The sequence below is a fragment of the Lepidochelys olivacea genome (assembly GCF_965140295.1).
Source record: "Lepidochelys olivacea isolate rLepOli2 genome assembly, chromosome: 5".
Classification (NCBI taxonomy): Eukaryota; Metazoa; Chordata; order Testudines; family Cheloniidae; genus Lepidochelys; species Lepidochelys olivacea.
This window is the reverse complement of record NC_140415.1, coordinates 85011907-85033040: the sequence shown is the minus strand read 5'-3', so window position 1 is coordinate 85033040 and position 21134 is coordinate 85011907. Positions and strand designations below refer to the sequence as shown.

Below are 21134 nucleotides of genomic sequence, written 5' to 3'. Positions count from 1 at the left end.
CTGATTAGGGGTAGAGTGGGAAAAACTTTTCAACTGAAACTATTTTCAGCCAAAATAGGCAGATTTGGATCCACTAAAAACACTTAATGAATTTGCATCCATTTTGCAAATTGTTTCAGTGAAAAAACAAAATAAATCAAAACAAAAAACTGGAAAAAAATCTGTTTTGTCAAATGTTTTATTTTGACGTTTTCAAAATTAAATTCTTTCACTTTTCAATTTTTAAATGACTTTTCATTTTATTTAAAAAAAATTAAAAAGGAAAAAAACTCATTTGATCCAAAATGAAGTTTCATTTTAGATCAAACAAAATGTTGTTTAGTTTGACCCAAAATGTTTTTTTGACTTTTTGAAAACTTCCAAAAAAATTGTTTTCATGTCAACCCAAAAAAATATTTTTATTGCCAGTGAACCAAAAAAATCTATTATTCAAACATTTCTGATTAAGAGGCCCCAGCTTGTCTTGGAAAAAGCACCTAGAAATAAAGTTGTGTGGAATGTAAGGCGATAGATAAGCAGTGCAGGAGGAAAAGATCATAGAATCATAGAATATCAGGGCTGGAAGGGACCTCAGGAGGTCATCTAGTCCAACCCCCTGCTCAAAGCAGGACCAATCCCCAATTAAATCATCCCAGCCAGGGCTTTGTCAAGCCTGACCTTAAAAACTTCTAAGGAAGGAGATTCTACCACCTCCCTAGGTAACGCATTCCAGTGTTTCACCACCCTCCTAGTGAAAAAGTTTTTCCTAATATCCAACCTAAACCTCCCCCATTGCAACTTGAGACCATTACGCCTTGTCCTGTCCTCTTCTACCACTGAGAATAGTCTAGAACCATCCTCTCTGGAACCCCCTTTCAGGTAGTTGAAAGCAGCTATCAAATCCCCCCTCATTCTTCTCTTCTGCAGACTAAACAATCCCAGTTCCCTCAGCCTCTCCTCATAAGTCATGTGTTCCAGACCCCTAATCATTTTTGTTGCCCTTCGCTGGACTCTCTCCAATTTATCCACATCCTTCTTGTAGTGTGGGGCCCAAAACTGGACACAGTACTCCAGATGAGGCCTCACCAATGTCGAATAGAGGGGGACGATCACGTCCCTCGATCTACTCGCTATGCCCCTACTTATACATCCCAAAATGCCATTGGCCTTCTTGGCAACAAGGACACACTGCTGACTCATATCCAGCTTCTCGTCCACTGTCACCCCTAGGTCCTTTTCCGCAGAACTGCTGCCTAGCCATTCGGTCCCTAGTCTGTAGCTGTGCATTGGGTTCTTCCGTCCTAAGTGCAGGACCCCGCACTTATCCTTATTGAACCTCATCAGATTTCTTTTGGCCCAATCCTCCAATTTGTCTCGGTCCCTTTGTATCCTATCCCTGCCCTCCAGTGTATCTACCACTCCTCCCAGTTTAGTATCATCCGCAAATTTGCTGAGAGTGCAATCCACACCATCCTCCAGATCATTTATGAAGATATTGAACAAAACCGGCCCCAGGACCGACCCCTGGGGCACTCCACTTGACACCAACTAGACATGGAGCCATTGATCACTACCCGTTGAGCCCGACAATCTAGCCAACTTTCTACCCACCTTATAGTGCATTCATCCAGCCCGTACTTCTTTAACTTGCTGACAAGAATACTGTCATAGACTTTGCTATGTTTGCAAGACAAGCCTCTAGTAGTTCCAGTATTTCTTAGCTCATGAGAGTGAAGATCACAATTTATGGCTTTGGAGAAGCTCCTTGTGTTCATCCTCTGGAGCATCAATGACTAACAGAGCAGTAGGGTCTCCTGTAATATTATCACTAAGCCACCAGACAAGATGTCAAAATCCAGTTCCCTCTTCTGCCACACTGAGGTCTCCTTTGCAGTGAAACCAGAGCAGAAAGGGGAGACAGGGTGTTGGAAGGCTGTACAAGAGGTGCATACACCACAGAGAGCATGAAGCCCTGCTCATCATTCCCATATATAGCAGTACTCCACTGAAGAGTTGGGCAGGGTAGAGACAGTTTCCTTCCCATCATGTAAAGGGACCCTAAGTAAACTTCTTCAGACACTGGCTCTACCACCTTGGGGATGATTCCTTCACCCTGAGCATCTTCCTAAAACCTTGATTGGATTTAGGCCAGGAAATGAGTTTAGGATTTGAGCCTGAGATCAGTCACTAACAATACAGAGAAGCAACAAGTCTAGAGCACCCAGATTTCAGTAATGGTCATCTGTCCAAGTATTGTTATATTAATATATTTATATAGTAGTTACCATGAACTAGGCATGTAAGTCCTAGGCCCAAACCTAATTAGTTTTTAAATTTTTATGAGTGCCAACTTATTTAGACTGGTACTGCCATCCTCCTTCAACTTCTACCAAATATTCATTTTAGGATGCATTTTTATGTCTGCAATACTGTCATGTGAGTTAGCCATTATTAGCTTTAAAGCCTTACAAACAGCTGTACAGGGGTCGGGTCAAAAGTTAAGGAGTGACTGTTACAGGAAAAGTGTGATGAACAGTGCTCACCCTACACAAAAACACTAAACGTTTTAGAAGAATGTTTCCCAAACTTGGGACACCGCTTGCTCAGGGAAAGACCCTGGCGGGCTGGGCCAGTTTGTTTACCTGCCGCGTCCACAGGTTCAGCCGATCGCAGCTCCCACTTCACTGCGGCAGGCCAATGGGGGCTGCGGGAAGCGGTGCGGGCCAAGGGACACACCGGCCGCCGCTTCCCGCAGCCCCCATTGGCCTGGAGCGGCAAACTGCAGCCAGTGGGGGCCGTGATTGGCCAAACCTGTGGACACGGCAGGTAAACAAACTGGCTCGGCCCACCAGGGGCTTTCCCTGAACAAGCAGCATGCCAAGTTTGGGAAACACTGCTTTAGAAGATATGTTCATTTGTTGCAAGATAACTAGAAAGTTCCCAAAGGTTTTTGATCCCATATGGAAAGAGAACATTGTCAGATTAAGGAAAATAACCAATTCAAATATGCAATTTTTAAAATCTTGGAACTTTGATATTTCAGTCCTAAAATTTATCTCACACCACACAGCACCCATTCCTGAAACAGGAATATGTACATGTTGGCCAAGTTTGATGTTTTAAAACAAAGCTGCTTTTTTAGTTGTGTGAAAGCAAATGGTCCTTTTAAAAAGAAAGCTTTGGGGAAAATACAGCTGATAGACTCTTTTTAAATAATAAGATAATTCAAAATAATGTCCAAATTAATTATTTGAAAAGTTCTAAATCTTCAACCTCAAAAGTAAGTTCTGAGACTGTTTTACGTGACTGAAAAGAGGAGTCAAAGTGTCATCTCAACTGTAAGTGTGTAATCGTTAGTCCAACACAATACTATTTCAAAAATTTAAATGTGTGCTCTTTGTACCTGTTTATTTCTTAGAGAAAGCCATTTAGGGCTAATCAGTCGCATTAGGCTAATCAACTCATATAACATACTTGCTGAACAACATATTTGCTTTTGTTTTCAATTAATTTATATAGACACGACTGCATTTGTGGAAATCAAAATCTATTGTTGTTGTTGTTTTTCAAAATACTGTTTTGCGTTCAATTCAGCTTATGTAGTTTTTTTAAAAAATAACCAAATAACCATCTTATGTTAACTCTAAAACCAAGGTGGACTTCAAATGGATAGCTGTATTAACCTTAATACATTATAGGTGGAGTATTATTTGCTTCACATTAGTAAATCCTGTTTATTTAGGGAGTAAGAATTTCACAGTAGTAGTGGAAGAAGTTTACTGTGTGAATGACTGGGAGAAAAGCCTAACTGTCTTTGATTTATAACTGTAGTCAAATTTGCCTTTTGTATTTCTGCAAAGTATGGTGTATTTTCCAACTTTGGAAATTCTATACAATATGAAGGACTAAATTTTGCTCTACACACATGGAACCTCACTAAAATTAGTGGGATTGCAAGAGTGTAACTGGAAGCAGAAATTATCCCAGTGATGCTAGTCAACATGTAACAGTTGTGTTTTTCTCCTTTATGTTGGGATATAATGATTTCTAAAGGAGAGATTTGAAGGGGGAGGGAGTGATATGGTTTAAGGAAGATCTGTTGGAGATTTTACATGCTACTTTTGCATACTTTTTGATACAGTGTAATAATTTAAAAGTATACTTAAAGACAGAGTAGAGAAAATAACAGGAGTGTTTTGGAAGATTGTTCTTGTAAAAATACACCTGTTTATAAATTACCGTTAGATATTTTCCTGACGCATTAACTGTTCCTCTTTGACATTATGGTTTCTAGACTTGGTCAACAGGTGGAATTATCTCAAGACTCAAATCGTACACCTTTCCAAAGCCTGGCAGCAAAAAGGTGCATAATACAGTCTTAGTACGTTTTTGAATGAGTGAAAAGATTTACCCACACTTGGCTAACCTCACTTCTTTTTCAGCTTGCTGATACTAAGCATGTGTCTGGCTACTAACAATTTGGTCGTGTAGATTTGATAATCTTTTTGCTTCTAACCCTTGTTTTATCTAATCACAAATCATATGCACAGATGTGGTCTTGGTTAATGGAATTACACCAGTGCCTGATCCTTAGCAATGGTAGAAGATTTGTTTTGTATTTTTAGATAACTTATTCCTCACATCCAGAAATGTTAGCACTGTTTTCAGTATGCCTGAGATACAATATAAGGGACATACTTTTAAAAATAATAAATTATACCAGTACAAAATTATATTTCTAATGTAAACAATTACTAGCCATCAGAAAATTGGCTTGTTTTATGTATTAGTGAGTACATTTAGGGTCAAATATTCAAACAACAACTAAAATGCTTCTGCAGAACTTATGGGCACAGATCTTGTCGTTATGTCTTGGGGTTGATCATGCGTTGTGCAAGTGCAGTGTTGCAAGAATAAGCACAATTAAGTAGGTAGTGGGTGCCAGAGAACTCAATCCTGCATTAAAGAGAATACTCCTACATGGCCAATAAATTATCGCTGCACAGTGATAGGTATAGAGGCAAAATCTCAAGCACATACCTAACAGCTTCATTGCATATTGAGAATAACACTTATGTCCTTTCTTCACCCATACCTCACCCTTTTTTTACCCTATGTTCTTGAAAGTAAAGAAGCAGACACAAAAGATGCTTGAGATTTACTCCTGGTTAGTGTGGAGCACTATGCTTAGTGCTTACCTTATTTGTCATGCTGGAGCACGAACAACCTTTGCTGTCTGCTGGGCACCATGTGAGGACTTGCAGAAGAAGGCCTTGTTGTAAGTGCTCCATTTGCATGCACATGTGCTTGTTTGTGGGCACAATACTTATGGACACAGATTTTAAAGCCCATCTGAAAATTTGCCCATGATTTTGAATGTGAGGAGTGTAGGTGTTTTTGTTTGATTACATTGTTGTTGGTTAATAAGTTCCTTGGAGTCTGAATTCTTTCTAGGCATAGATGGGGGAAAAAGCCATCTTGGTTACTGGTGCTATCTAATCAATGCCATTTATCCTCAGTACTTACCACCCAACTCCCATCCACCTTCCCAGTAGGCTCACATGCACACTGGATCACAGGCGACATGGAATGGAACTCTGTGGCGAGCACCATCAGGAACAAAAAGTAGTTTCTATAAGCACTCAGCAACAAAATACTATAGACAACCAACAGCACCCTTATCTGTTCCTTCTTCAGCAAGTCGATACACCTTCTAATCAGTGGTATTGCAGGTGACTTGCACTACCATCATTGACTCCTGACCGTCATTCAGTTTTAGGTGACTATCAACCATCCTAACCGATGCATTAATAGTGTTTCATAAGACAAAGTATTGTTGTATTATCTTATGTTTCATAGCAAAGTCTGTGTCCAAGAATTTAAGAAGGAGATTTTCAAAGGCAGAAATGGGAGTTAGATGCTCCTAACTCCTGTTGGCTTTCAGTGGAAGTTGGGCATATAACTCTCATTTCTGCCTTTGAAAATTTCTCCTTGAAAAATTTCCTTCAACATGCAGTCCCTTAAGAGGCTAGCGACATTCTTGTTTTGCCACATTTATTCTTTCAGAACTAAACTTCTAGCACGAATGGCTAATACACAACTGTTCAGGATTTCTTCTCACTCCTTCAGAAACAAATGTGCGTGTGGTTATCAGGCGGGATCTCGCCGGTTACAGATTGACAGCCCAGAATCAAACTACCTTGTGAGATTTGGGCTGAAAATGTGGACTGTTTCAGGGAAACTACAACTCTGTTTCCTGTGGCAATATAATGCACATTAAAAGCTTTGGGGGATCATATAAATTACAGATAGAGAAAACCTCTCCTCTAAACTACCTGCCTTTCAGTGCTATTACATATTTACTAGTGTTTTCTCTACCCTACTGTTAAAAGTTCTAAGTGATCGTGCTTCCACTATTTCCCTTGGAGGACTGTTCCCTCAGTGGGATACATCTATTGTGAGAAAGCTTTTCCTTATGGCTAAATTTTCCCTTTCTCAGTTTCATGCCATAACTCCCAGTGATCCCAGTAAGAACCCAGCATTTGATGGAAGATTATGGAATCCTAGTGGTATGACCATACATTGATCTAAGGCTCCAGAAGCTGCCACACAACAGCTACAACCATATTAATTACTGTAGTCCAGTCTCTTTCATGCACTTTGTGACAGTGGAAGGTAAAAATTGTGGGAAAAATGAGGTAGAGTGAAATAATAAGACTTCTGTTGCTTTCAAAGGGTGCAGGACATGGGCCCCAAATGCGCAAAGTGAATGGATCTCAAGTTAGTGCTAGGAAAGGCAGCCTTGTCTTCTGACACATGGATTTCAGAATCACATTTTGAAAGTCTGTTGTGCAACAAAATAATGTCTGGTGGCTGCAGTATAATAGCACCCTAACAAATAATAGCACCCTAACAAATAAAATAGGTGCTTTTGTGTGGCTGTTGTGAAGACAACTGCAGTCCTGGAGAGCAGTTTCTGTTATTATGCACATATTTGTAAGGGAAGCCGGATATTTTTAGGAAATGGGAGGTAGCTTCTGAACCTTGATTTGATAGCCATTCAACAGTACATGTCTATGAGTACTCAACAATAATGCAGGTTTTATGATAATGCAAAATTACAACCCATGCTCAAAAATTAACGTACTGAGCTGGACGTCAAAGTTTATTTAGACTTGATTAATTAGGAAGATTATTATTTCTCCTTAATTACAGCCAGTAGTTTCTAGAATGTGCATTTTAAAAAGTTTAAAAATAGATCATGTTTGATTTTATATCTTAATGTCAAATCAAAATGTTTCCTGGCAGCTCCTTCAGTGACTCAAAATAGACAGTTCACACATTCCTTTAAACAAAGGAAGTTCAAGTCACCTGGCAAAAAAGAAAATTTAAATCAACTAGTGCCATCTAGTGGGGGCTAAAATGTCTTAGCCAGTGTCTGGTCTTTGCTTAGCTAGTAAGGTCTGAGTGCTAACTTATTGGATTTTGGTTATGAATATTAGTAAATGAAAGAGGTAGAATACTTCCATATATAAATTTGGATCAGGTACAAATCAAAATATCTTACTATTTATCAAAATGCAAAACTAATTACTTTTTGGTCTTTCATAACTTTAAATCTTTATGATTCAGGCTCCAGGTTTGTATTACTATCAAGCATGTATTTGGCTCATAGTTTCAATCAGCAAGTTCCAGTCCACTAGAAATTCTGAGCTTGTCATTTTTAAGCCCTTTTCCCATTTATGTCCTCATTTCTCCTGAGCTTCTGTTTGAGGGGAAAAAATTGTGCACTCCAGCCATATTCACTCCCCTACAACAAAGTTTGCAGTGCGGGTGGCATAACTGGCTCTACATCTGCTGGAGATTCCCCCATGCTGGAGAGGTAGGGTGAGTTTCTGGCCCCTTTGTGAAATGAGACAACCATAAAGGGGACTGAGTAGGGCACAGAATCTGGCCCATAATCTTTGATTGCCTAAAAGTATTAAAGTCATCTCTATCTACCTTTGTTTTCCTCAAAATAGTGGAACTGGAGCCATTTCTACAATATGTGCATTGACAATAGATATATTTTTGTGCTCAGAATTTCTGTATGGCCTGGGTTTGGAGAGACTTAATCAGGGCGTAAAAAAATTAAAGAAAAATATTGAGGACTTCTAGTGTTACACTGAAATAGGATTTGAAAACTGCATGCAAATTAAAATGACCACAGGATAAGATTTGTGCATGAACCATTAAAGTTAATTATCTCACAACCAATGCTCTGAATTATTTGCAGTACCTTGTTCTGCTTTAGCAGCATATGTTTTATTTGGCCTGCATATTTACTCAAGCAATAACCTGAAGAATGAGATAAGCTTGGTTTGACCCCTTTCTTATGCTCTAATTCTCCACCTACATCTTTCTAGCATACATTATGCCATAATCCCCTGAAATAAACTGCTTTCAAGGGCACCATTTCTTAAGCAAACTGAAAAATTCTATTTGTGTGCTGCAGTTCCATCCATCCATTCCTCATGATGATTCAGCATCTTTTAATCCTTATGTGCTGCAGAGGACGAGAGCTCTAATGGGAGCTGAACAAGGTAGGCAGAGATATGTTATGTCAGTACCAAAACCTTTACTCTCCCTGCCAATAGTAATCACTACCAAGCCCAGACATACAGAGGAGGATCCTTCTCTCCCTTTCCCATGGCTCCTTGACACAGGGTCTAAGGTTGTATGGAACCCCACTACATTCTCGGCTCTCTTCCTGTGAGCAGCAACACATGGACACAGCATCCTGGTCAGAGGAGTTGGTACAATATGAATAACAGCATGGGGGTGATTTATGGATAGCCTGTTTTTCCCCTTTGGGCAGTAATAGCACAGGGCTCAGTGCTGGCATAATGCCCTTTACGTATGGATAAGAGCTCAGACAGATAATTCAGTGTTTGTTCAGTAACAGCAATGCTGTCAACTTTTAAAATATGTGACCGTTTCAACAAAGGAAGACATTTCAAACCATTTAAAAATGATTACTACTTGTGGGCTAGAGTCTACCACATGCATCTTCGGGCATGTTAGATGGATGAAGAGGGGCTCTGCAATATCTGGAACCTGCAGGGAAGGTGCAGGTACACATGGTACCTGGTACACATGCCTGCTGTACCACCCTTGAAGAAGGGTGCAGAATATTCCCACCACCACTAAACACACACACACACAAAATTTTGAGACCTCAGGTTGTAGAGGTACAAGTGGTCACCTAATTTGGTTTCCAGAACCTTCATCACCCGTCATGATGTAAGAGAAGGAAAGAACCCAACTTGGACTTTTGGATGCCAGGTTGATCAGGGCAGGCGGTTAGTAAAACATCATGTTCCTTTTAAACAGAGAAAATTAGATCTGGAAATCATTCTGACAGTAAACACAGAAGTTCATGATGCCAGTTTTACCAGAGTCACTTTTCAGAAAAGCACTGTGTTTTTAAGTTGATGACTGTGGATATTTATGCGGAATGGAAAGGGTAAGGGCATACAAATAAGATGTCACCATATAAATGAACTTTTTCCCAAGATTAAACAATGGATCAGACTATAAGCACAGGCTAACATTTACAATGACACACAGTAGAGTACATCCACAAACATTGTCTCGGAAAGACTTCACTTATTTATAACAGTCTATTTATTTTCCATGTATTCAAGGCTGCAAAAAAAATGGCACATCAGTGTACCAGCAAGGACAATGCAGGTAGTGATGACAAATGCTACACTTTCCACTGCTGGTGGTAGTAGAAAGGAAAATAAGTTGATAAAAAGATGAGGTAGCTCACCATTCTTACCCCAATGCCCCCCAATGTGAGTAATGCCACATGTGTATGAAGCTATCAGTAGCTAAGCTTTTTTTAAGCAAATACTCATACAGCTAAACCAGAGGTATGAGTGACAATTCTGATCACCTACGTTGTGAATACAGTAGGTGTGAAGGCAGGAACTACCATAAGTAACTGACATACTTCCTGTAATTTGATAACTTGTTCATTGGTTGAAATGCAGGAGATCAGAGGGATGCCTTGCCCATGGACACAGAAGTCTATGAAAGTCCATATGCAGATCCAGAGGAGATAAAACCAAAAAATGTCTCCCTAGACAGAAAACTGCTGTCTCTGGAGGAAGGAGAACTTGGCTCTGGTAACTTTGGTACTGTAAAGAAAGGGCTCTATATGATGAAAAAGTAAGTTTTTACTACCATTTCATTTAGTGTCACAAAATGTTTTACATACAGTAACTGAGGGTGAAATTCACACACATTTCTCCCTCTGTGTCCAAATATATAAGCTTCATGTACTCCCCAGCCATTATTTTAGCCCATATGGTGTAAATGTGCCCAGTACATCGATATAGTGAAATCTGGTTTGTCCTATGAAATCTGGCTGGGGGGGAGGGTAGGGGGTGTGGTCACGGTGTTGCCACCCTTACTTCTGTGCTGCCTTCAGAGCTGGGCAGCTGGGGAGGGGCAGCTGCTGGCCAGGCGCCCAACTCTGAAGGCAGCACCAGTGTCAGAAGCAGCACAGACATGAGGGTGGCATGGTATGAGGTGGGGTCATCGCTTTTTGCAGGGGGCCAGGGCCGGCCTTATGGGTGGGTGATGGCCCAGGCTGCCATGGTCAGGTGAGTGACGTGGTCATTACACACACACACACACACACACACACACACGCAGCCACTGCAAGGCCCCTTTAACCCCCTTGTGCTGGGTTTAGAGCCAGGGAGGGGCAGGGCTGGGCTGGGGGCATCCCGTCTGGGAGCTCCCACCTTGTGCCGGACTCCAGCTGCTAGTCCTAGCTGCGCTGAGCAGGGACAGCGCTTCCTCTTCCCCTGCACAGGCTGCTCCTGGGGCCGGGTCAGACCCAACTCCAGGAAACTCTGCAGCTGCTGGCTGGGAGCCCAGCTCTGAAGGCAGAGCTGCCACCGGCAGCAGCAGCGCAGAAACGAGGGTGGCAAAAGCGCATCCCCCCACAGTAGCCTTGTGACTGCCCCCCACAACCCTCTTTTGGGTCAGGACCAGTGTTCCCTCTAATTTTTCCCACCCGTGTGTGGAATGCATTTTGTTATGTGCACCAAGATGGAGGTAATGTGACACATGCCCTTCATATTGGTGCACATAACAAAATTCATGTGGTGTGGGCGGGGCCAAGGGGTTCAGAGTGTGGGAGGGGGCTGGGGCAGAGGGTTGGGGTGCAGGGGTGTGAGGACTTCAGCTGGGGGTGCGGACTCTGGGGTAGGGCTGGGCATGAAGGGTTTGGGGTGCAGGAGGGTGCTCCAGGGCTATGGCGGGGAGAGAGGACTCCCCCCAGCTCTCTCTCCCTGCAGCAGCTCCGGGGCTGGGGCTTGCAGGATAGGTGTCTCTCCCCTGGCAGGCCAGGTCGGGGCTGCGTTCAGGCCAGGGGAAGGGTGCTGCAGCAGGTCCAGGCTGGGGCTGAGTTCGGCCTGGGAGAGGGGCACCACGGCAGATTGGGGGCCGGGCTAGGTTGGGGCCAGGGGAGAGGCGCCCCTCCCCTGGCCACAGCAGGTCCCCGCGTGGGTTCCCTGAGTGCCTGTGTGGTGCTAAGAAGACTGCTGTGCAACCGCACAGATTACAGGGAACTTAGGTCGGGACCCCAGTTGTTACAACACTGTGACATTTCAGATTTAAACATCTGGAACTGGTGAAATTTACGATTTTAAAAATCCTATGATTGTGAAATTGACCAAAATGGACTGTGAATTTGTTGGGCCCAAATTATGACCATTCACCACTGTTCTCCAGACAATGACTTTCCCATTCAGTTGCACATTCTCTAAGTTACAGCAGCCTTCCCTGGCTGCCCTATCTGCCAGTGTGCTGACTAGAGTCTCTGGAGTGCTACATACTCCTGGTTTGCCCCCAACACACCAGTCCCACCCACCCAGAACACCATATCAACCTGCCCCTTTACCAGGGCTTATGAAGTGGTCCTTAGAAGGCAACCTTATAGCTATTTTCCATGTGCCTGCACTAGGGAAATCCTCCCCCAGCCAGACACAGGGCTTTCAGGGCCCCTTCATACTGCTTCAGGCCTTTTATCCAATGTAAAGGGGCCAGAGTGGGGATGAGGATCTTGCGGTTGTTTACAAGACCCTTCTCTTGGATGCGTGTGCATTGTTTCTATGATTCCTTCAATTCTATCTTTCATTCAGCTGTCTTCACCCATTGTAAGAGATACTCTTGTTACACTTTTTTGCCTTTCAGTGCCAAAAAGAATTCAAACATGCCAATTGTATCACCACTTCTAATCTCTGCTATAAACCTAGAAGTGTCAATGTCGGTGTACGGTAACACTTGAGAAATTTGTGTGTATTGCAAGTTAGAATTTTTGTTACAGGTAATCCCACAACTGGACTTTCTTTTATAGGGGTGCCAAGCCAGTAGCTGTAAAAATTCTTAAGAATGAGAATAATGATCCAGCCGTAAAGGATGAATTACTGAGAGAAGCTAATGTAATGCAGCAACTGGATAACCCATACATTGTCCGAATGATAGGCATATGTGAAGCTGAGTCCTGGATGTTAGTAATGGAGATGGCAGAACTTGGACCGTTGAACAAATTTTTGCAGAAAAACCGGTATGCTGGCTTTGAGTATGTTTTATATTGTTTTATCAAAAAAGGAAATGAGATTGGTATGTTCTTTTTAAAAAAAAAAATTGAATACCAATGAAAATGGGCTCTTTTCTTAAATCTACAGTGTGGAAAGCTACTGTAAGACTCCTATGTATCAAACATTTTCTGATGAAACTGCCACATTTTTGAATAAATGAAACATTTCCAAATGCCCCACTGTCAATTGCCTGTTGATCTGAGAATACAACTCTTATTTTTGTTCAGGAACCACTTCTGTCATCAGTTCTAATTAAAGTTTATTAAAACATAAATGAACACGATGACCCATATGATGCAAGGAAGGTCATTTAATGAATTTGTACAGTAACTCCATTAAAAGTCATGAAAATGAACTACTGACCTCTTACAGACCCAATTATGACTTTCAGACATGTCAAGGAAAAGAATATAACAGAGCTGGTGCATCAGGTTTCCATGGGGATGAAATACTTGGAGGAAAACAATTTTGTACACAGGGATTTGGCTGCAAGAAATGTGTTGCTAGTTACCCAACATTATGCCAAAATTAGTGACTTTGGACTTTCCAAAGCTCTTGCTTCTGATGAGAATTATTACAAGGTAAGATTAGTACAAGGTATATGACTTTGATAGTGATGTGATTTTGTTTTTTATGGAATGATTTTCAGTGGAAGTAGTTATTCTAAAAGTTGAAATACAGAACACATTTTATTATTTTGTTGCCTGTTAGTAGGTAATTAAAACAAAGGAATGGCCTTACTGAACTGTATAGAGCTGGTTGGGAAAAAAAATTCAATGGAAATTTTTTTTACTATTTTCCACACACAAAAAAAGGGGGCTCGGGGAATTTTCAGCCAAAAAGATTGGTTTTGGCCTAAAGGCAAAGACTTTTCAGATATTGTTTTTTGATTACAAGTCAAAGTTTTCTACAGAAAGCAGACACTTTCCTTGAAAATTTTTGTTCAGTCAAAAGCCCAATTTACTGTTGAAAAACATTTTCAATTAAAAACATTTGCCCAGCCCTAGAAATGGATTCTACTACAGAATAGTGTCAATCCATTTGCATATATTTTGCATCCAAACTCTTTCAACATCATCAACCAAAACTAAACCTAACACTGTTGTTATTGAAATATGATGATTCATTTTGGGAGGAGGTTGAATGAAAACAGTTTGGTTAAATGATGGCTAAATAAATCCTTGTATAGAGGGACTGTTCAGTTCAGTTTTAAGTGAATTATGCTGCCTGCATCCAAAGGAAAGGAAATGACTGCCAAGTTTCATAAAAATATAACAGTCCTTGAGAGTCAAGAGAGACCTTTGGGCCCATCATATCTTCTTTTAATTCCCTTATCTTATATTCTGATTTTGCTCCCCCTGTTCCCAACACAAGAAGGTTTTGTCCTTTTTAAGCTGGAGCTGGTCTGTTGTATTTCCTGAAGAGCAGAATATCTAGGGCTAAAATGAGATCCAAGTCCTCTGTGGAAGCATTTTTGGATGAACTTATGATACCAGCCTCTCCTCATGTTTTTCACTGCTCTGTCTTTCTTGTCAAAACATCTCCAAGGCTAGGTGAATAGCCAGATATGCATGTGAGGCTTTGCAATTCAAATCATTCCTTGCCCCTGTCCTCTCCTCCTCTTCATCCTACTCAATCGATTTATCATCATAGGTAAGTTAGGGCCAACCTGCATGAATGCTACATGAGCGGTAGCATTGAGGGCAATGCTACATGAGCGGTAGCATTAAGAAAAGTGTGAGGATGCTCATTACAATTGGTGTTGGGGAGCCACAAACAGTAGAAATATGTTTTTAATTACAAGTAAAATGTTTGGGATCAGGATGAGCTCTTTAAAAGCACAGTTTGTTTCAAGTGAAGAGGGGACCTTAACTGAGGGCATGTCTACACTACCCCACTACATCAGCATAATTACTCCACTTCTGCAAGAGGCCACCATGGCAAGGTGTGGATAGCACTTTAAGCCGATGTAACTTATATCGCTCAGGGGGGTGTTGTTTTCACACCCCTGTGTGACATAAGTTACATCAACTTATGCAGTAGTGTAGACCAGCCCTGAGAGTCGATGACAAAGGTGCATTCCTCTTTCCCACTGAAAAGCAGAGTGGAGTTTCACAGTGACATTGCCTTGTGATAACTTGGTATTGCCACAGAATAGTGTTAAGAAATAACTTAATTAGATTGCAACTCAGTATCATAATGCAATGCTGTCAGTCCCTATGCTGTTTGAGGCAAAAGGGAATCTCTGCTTGAGACCGAGTTCTGCCTTGAAGCAAGTATGAGCCTCAGGTTAATTGGGTATGTCTCAGGTTGTGCAACTGAGACTTGATATGAAAACCTTTATTTTTAAAAAAGTGTCAAAACGATTGAGTATTAAATTAAACAATAGCATGCAGCAGATGCCATTAAAAACATGACCAAAAATAATTTGCAGATAAATTTACCTTTACTGTGGTATTCCTGGTATTCCTATGCTAGAACATAGAGTGTGGAATACTGTGAATAGCACAGTAATAACTCCTCTGTGTGTGTGTGCATGAGTAAGCAATTTGAAGGCATTGCTTTACATTTCTTCAGTTAACATGGCATATTTGAATTTTGATAACTGTAATTGTTTCCACTGCCTGCTTTTTCTTTTGTGACTCATTTTTAGGCACAAAGCCATGGGAAATGGCCAGTCAAGTGGTATGCTCCAGAATGCATGAACTTCTACAAATTTTCTAGCAAGAGTGATGTTTGGAGCTTTGGGGTTCTAATGTGGGAAGCTTTTTCCTTTGGGCAAAAGCCATATAAGGTGAGTATTTTTTTTCAGTTATGTTTTTGTCGAAGTTAGTGAAAAGTAATAACCTCACACATGTATATGTGCACATGCGTGCACACACACATATCTGATAGATCTATTCTGCTGCAACAAGTGATTCTCCCATGCCAGGGCAATCCCCAGCTACCCATTTGTGGAAGCTTGATGAAGCACATGGGCTATAGTGTGGCTCCAAAGTTTGCTGTGTCTATACCTTTCATATTCTAAGTGACAGCACGGATGATATACTCTAGCTGCAACTGAGGCTTTATCATTCTGTTTTAGGGAATGAAAGGAAGTGAGGTTGCCCAGATGATTGAAAGAGGAGAGCGAATGGAATCTCCTGAGGCTTGTCCAAGTGAGGTCTATGACTTGATGAAACTGTGTTGGACATACAAGTAAGTGTAATGTGACATTTTACCTCCTGTTGATATTTCTTAGGCAGCTTAGCTTATATGTAGAAAGAAAACAAGAGACATTTGAAAACATATACTTTCAGCTGATGTTTTAATTAGAAACAATGAGCTATAATCTTCAGGCAGTCCATCATGCTTTCAAATAAGCACAAGTTGCTGTGGAACTATATGCCCTTACTATCTACCTATCAAACAAAAAATGTATCTGATTTCAAATGTGATATTTTCCACACTGCTTAAACAAGAATAAGGCATAAAAATGTTCTGGCCAAAAAATAGGGTTTCATCAAAATCAAAATTGTTCACAGGCAAATGTCACTTTTGATGATATTTTTAACAGAGTTTTTGTTCCATTTCAGTTTTTGAAAACAAGAAAATTTCCAATTATCAGATATTTTCCCACTCCCTTCCCCCTTGAATGCAATAGAATCACTGAAGTCTAGATTTTTTTCTACATTATATTCTCTCTCTCTCTTTCTTCCTCCCCCTCACCCCCCCATCTTTTCAAAACATCCACAACTTTGGAAAAGTTATTAAGAGGAAAAAGTGGGGGGGAACTAACTTTTTTAAGACTGAAGTTTTGAAAAGTTACAGAATGGCTAAGTTAATTTCATTTTTCCACTCTATAGTTTTTCCAAAGTTGAAGAAATTTTGAAAATGTAAAGCACAAAAACCCACCCTAACCTGGACATTCCTTTTATTGCACTGTGTGATAAATATTCAAAAATTTGACATGTGAAATATTTTTACTTTGAAAAAACGTTTTTTAAAAAGTTCTTTATTTAGAACTCTGTAAAATAGAAACAACTTGCAAAATATTTCAAAATTCTGATTTTTCCTCCCTATATTTTGTCTACCTCCTATAAAATAAATATCAGACTGTATGGGGACTACAATGGCTATGCAGTCTTTTGGTGTCTTCACATTTAAACTCAAATTATTTAAATTTATGCTTTTTACACTTCAAAATCAGCCATGGTGAGAAGACGGGTTCTTAAACTACTACAAATTCAGTGTTCCTGCAAAACAAGACAAAAATCATATTGTATGCATCACAGGTACATTTCAAAAAGAAACAGTCTTCTACATATGAAAGCAGTGGGCCAAACTCTGCTTTCAGTTACATTGGCATAAATTGGGAGAAGTTCCTTTCAATTTACATCAGTAAATAACTGAAAGCGGAATTTGGTGGATGGTATGTCATGGCAGGAATACAGTCCTCGTGAGCACAGTGCTTCTAGAAATAACAACAAACATAATGAGCTTCACAGAAATATAATTTCTTTCTTATAATCAGCCTGACTTTCTTCCCTGATTAATTCAATGAATGCAATAAACAATTGTTGATCACATCAGAATCACTTCTGTCAGGATTAATTGCAAAGTCTTAAACACTTAATTATGACATCATTGAATAAATATATTATGAGAAAACTAATTATTATATCCGTGAAATAAATGTACCAGGGCAAATGCTAAGGACAGTGCACCTGTGCTTGAAAAGGAATTCTATACCCATATAAAGTAAATGGATCCATGTATAATGTAAATTTCATAAGGACTTGTTCTCAATTTAATCAGTTGCCTGAATTAATAGCGGGTAAAAGAAACTCATTCTAGCCATGTATCCAGGACCACGTTCAGAGATGAGCAGAAGCAACTCCAGGGCTGTGGTCATAGCTCTCATTATGAGTCAGATTTTGCACTGTATGGACTATCTTCCACACCTTACATCTGAAATAAATGAGGTAGAAGGTAAAGGGGAGCAGTTTTATCCTTTCGTGCACTGGTGTATCACTGACTCTGGCTACATATAGTAATAGGTAATATATTGCATTGTCTAGATGAATGATGGGTTAGTTGATCTGGATGTACTTTAGTGTGACAATCACCGTTTGGTGTTCTCTCTGGTGGTAATTCTAATAATATCTTCACCATTTACATGAACCTTCAGCAAAGTCTGGGGGTATAAGGAGATGGAACAGTGGTCCAAAAGTCATTCCTTTCACAGCTTTCCAATTACTATACCGTCATATCTCTCTTCCTCTTACAGGATTGATGACCGACCAGGATTTTCTGCTGTTGAACTCAGACTACGTAACTACTATTATGACATTTCACATTAACAATGTGGATACTACGGACCTTATGCTCACTTTGGTCTGCTGAAAGCTCCCTTCTGAAAATGAAATCCAAAAGTTTTAGCTTTAGAAAACATCATGACTTCAGTGTCGACAACATAAAGAGCTTCAGCAGTACCAAAGTTCAAAACAAAGCCCTTTGTAATAGACGCCTTTACTTGCTTTCAGTGCAATTTCCGGCCCTGAAATATCTTTTCAAAAGCAGACATTGCTACACTGTGTGCAGCAAAGACAGCATAATAGATCTTTAGAATTCTACTAAATTAAGTTTGTTTTATTTTACATACAGCCTTCTTGTCTTTGGAGGGAGGGATGTATATTGCAAATTCCATTTTCTCTCTTTCATCTCTCTTCCTCTCATGCATATATTTGAATACAGAACCAGCATAAAAGCCTTGCCACTAATTTTCTCACTACTGTTATTTACGCTAAAAATTGCTCAGAAGTCCCCAAGCTTTGATAAAGTTTTTTCTCCCAGGGGGAGGAAGGTATTGATCTTTGACTGTTTAATTCTTAGTTTATATCCTAATGTACTCTACCTGGACCACTGAAATCCTCTCAAGTAAAAAGCCCTACACTCCCCTGCAGTAATGCAAGGAGAGAGGAAACAGAATTTGTGAATCCCTACAGTGTGGCAAGGAAGCATCCATTCCCCTCTGAATTCTCCTCTTCCCCCGACCTGCCCCCATTTCTATTCAGGACTCTCCAGCTTGTCTAGGGGAATAGTCATATATACAAGAGGAGTCCTTGGGGCATGCTTCCTTCTAGTAGAGGGAGTAACAATGCCTCAGTTAATGTTGCTCAGTATTAAACTTATTGTCTGTGCCTGCATTAGCTGAGAGAGCATTGGTTGGCCAGTGGAAGCATCTCCTTTTCTGTCTTACCTTTGTCCTCTTCCTCCGATGTCTTTTATGGATTATGTCTTTTAACAGATTTCCTGATGTTGTATGCCAAACAGCTACCACCTCCTCTTTCAAATTCCTTCTCTTCCACAACGCGCTTCCACAGATTCCAAGGCCAGAAGGGACCATTGTGAGCATCTAGTCAGAGCTCCAACACAGGCCATACAACTTCCCCAAAATTCCTAGGGCATACCTTTTACAGAGATCCAGTCTTGATTTAAAAATTGTCCGTGATTAGCGGGTCCACCATGACCATTGGTAAAGTGTTCGAATGGCTAATTACTCCCGCTGTCAAAAAGTGACACCTTATTTCCAGTCTGAATTTGTCTATCTTTAACTTCCAGCCATTAGATTGTGTTACACCTTCCTCTGCTGGATTGACAAGCACATTATTAAATATTTGTTCCCTCTCTAGATACTTAATCGAGTCACCTCTTAACCTTCTCTTTGTTAAACTAATAGATTGAGCTAGATGGCATGTTTTCTATCCTTGAATCATTCTCATGGTTCTTCTCTGAACCCCCTTCAATTTATCAATGTCTTCCTTGAAATGTGGGCACCAGCACTCTAATATTTTATAATAACGTCATTGCATAAAAAGGGAACTCTCAAGACATTTGAAGTGCAACCAGTTTTTCACTTCTCACTCTGCAGGAATCAGAGCATCCCCCAGCCCCAATCCCTTTATCCCAAGGGATCCATCTGCCTCAATTTCATTACCTTTGCCCTTCCCATAATGTTAGTGTTTGTGCTACCATTATAGCTTTCATCTTGCATTAGACTGTAAACCCTTCAGGAAGGAGTCTTTGTCTTTCTGTTTGTTTGCAATGCACCAAACTCTCTCTGGCAGTGTATAAAGATAACAAATCATTCAGTTCCCCTGATTGTTCCCTATTGCCACTTTTCTCCAGTCTCATTTTAAATATTCCAAGTTTATCCTGATATGTAGCCTAAATTTTCATTCCCTTTTTTAATTACAGCCCCATACTCCAATACTGTTTTTGAGCCCTGTATTCAATCCTAAATAATTATTGGTATTTACACCTTCCAAATATATGTAGACTATTCTTATAAGATAACTAGTTCCCAAAATTAATTTATTGGCATGCACATAAAAGGATGCACATTTTTTTACTACATGAAATACGGGTATGCAAAGAAGAATAATGTTTAAGGTTTGATATATTTATTTCTATGTATTTTCAGAACATATGTATTTTACCATGGCATTAACTGGTATTTTAAAAGTTAATTTAGATGGTATTTTTGTCCTTTGAAAAAGAAATTGATTACACAGGGCCAATGTTTCAAACATAGAAGAGGGTTATAGAAGTTTGGTTTCCATTGTGAAATATTTGTAGGTACTGTAGATCTAATGTAAGAGATCATTTGTTTCTTTTTACTAAATTAAAGATAAATGGCCTATGTTTTCAAAAGTGACTAGTGATTTTTCAATGCCTTAGTTTTGAGGTGTCCAATGGAGGACATTGTAAAGGTACCTGATATTTAAAGACACTCAAAACCATGAGTTGCTTTTGAAAATGAAGGCTATTTATCTTTATCCAAGTGGGACCAGTATATAAATTGGTTGGTTTGAAAAGCTAGATATCTCAGCATCTGTTTTTCTGCATGGCCATGTTGTCCGGAAGTGGCCTCTATTTGATTTTTGAGCACTCACTTTTGCACAGACAATTTAGAATCTCCATGTGCGATAATCCACCTGTGCATGAAATTGGATGTAAATCAAGCACAAGTGAGATTTGAGTATAAAATCCCATCACCAAGAAGGGCTACAATTCCACATGCTCTCGGACCCTCTGAGAGCATGGCCTAATGTGACAAAGTTGGGGAGGCCCAACCTCCTCCCATTTCTTTTTTAAAACATTTTTAAAAGTGAAGAAAGATCCTGATTAGTATTATTTTATTGTTTTTTAGCTTTGCTCTAAAAGCCTACAGCGTATGAATATAAAGTTTTGTGACCTAAATGAATATATTATTAAACTGAAATTAAAGGTATTCTTTTGTAAAAGGTTTGGTTGTAATAAGAATCCTTTTTAAAAATATATTTGACTGTGATATAGTTATGTTTTATTTACTGTCTTCTAACCATTACTGATACAAGGTAGTGAATATGTATTTGTCAAATTACTGTGATTGTTTATTTTGAGCCTGATTGTGATTCCCTTACTCAGGCCTGGTCTACACCTAAAATTTAGGTTGACCTAGCTGCATTGCTC

General features: G+C 40.0%; 1 protein-coding gene across 2 annotated transcripts in view; it reads left to right on the top strand.

Annotated features, from left to right (window-relative positions):
* The window catches only part of SYK (spleen associated tyrosine kinase), a 77977-nt gene extending 57084 nt beyond the window's left edge, over window positions 1–20893 (top strand). The window contains exons 7-14 of one of the 2 annotated variants that reach the window (XM_084628631.1): window positions 4274–4342; window positions 8474–8561; window positions 10017–10194; window positions 12395–12604; window positions 13030–13219; window positions 15292–15432; window positions 15724–15836; window positions 17908–20893. In XM_084628631.1, coding sequence (XP_084484757.1) covers window positions 4274–4342; window positions 8474–8561; window positions 10017–10194; window positions 12395–12604; window positions 13030–13219; window positions 15292–15432; window positions 15724–15836; window positions 17908–17980 — 1062 coding nt within the window. In that variant the 3' untranslated portion in view covers window positions 17981–20893. The remainder of the gene's footprint in view (window positions 1–4273; window positions 4343–8473; window positions 8562–10016; window positions 10195–12394; window positions 12605–13029; window positions 13220–15291; window positions 15433–15723; window positions 15837–17907) is intronic. The other variant, XM_084628632.1, reaches the window with a different exon arrangement.
* Window positions 20894–21134: the final 241 nt, after the last annotated feature.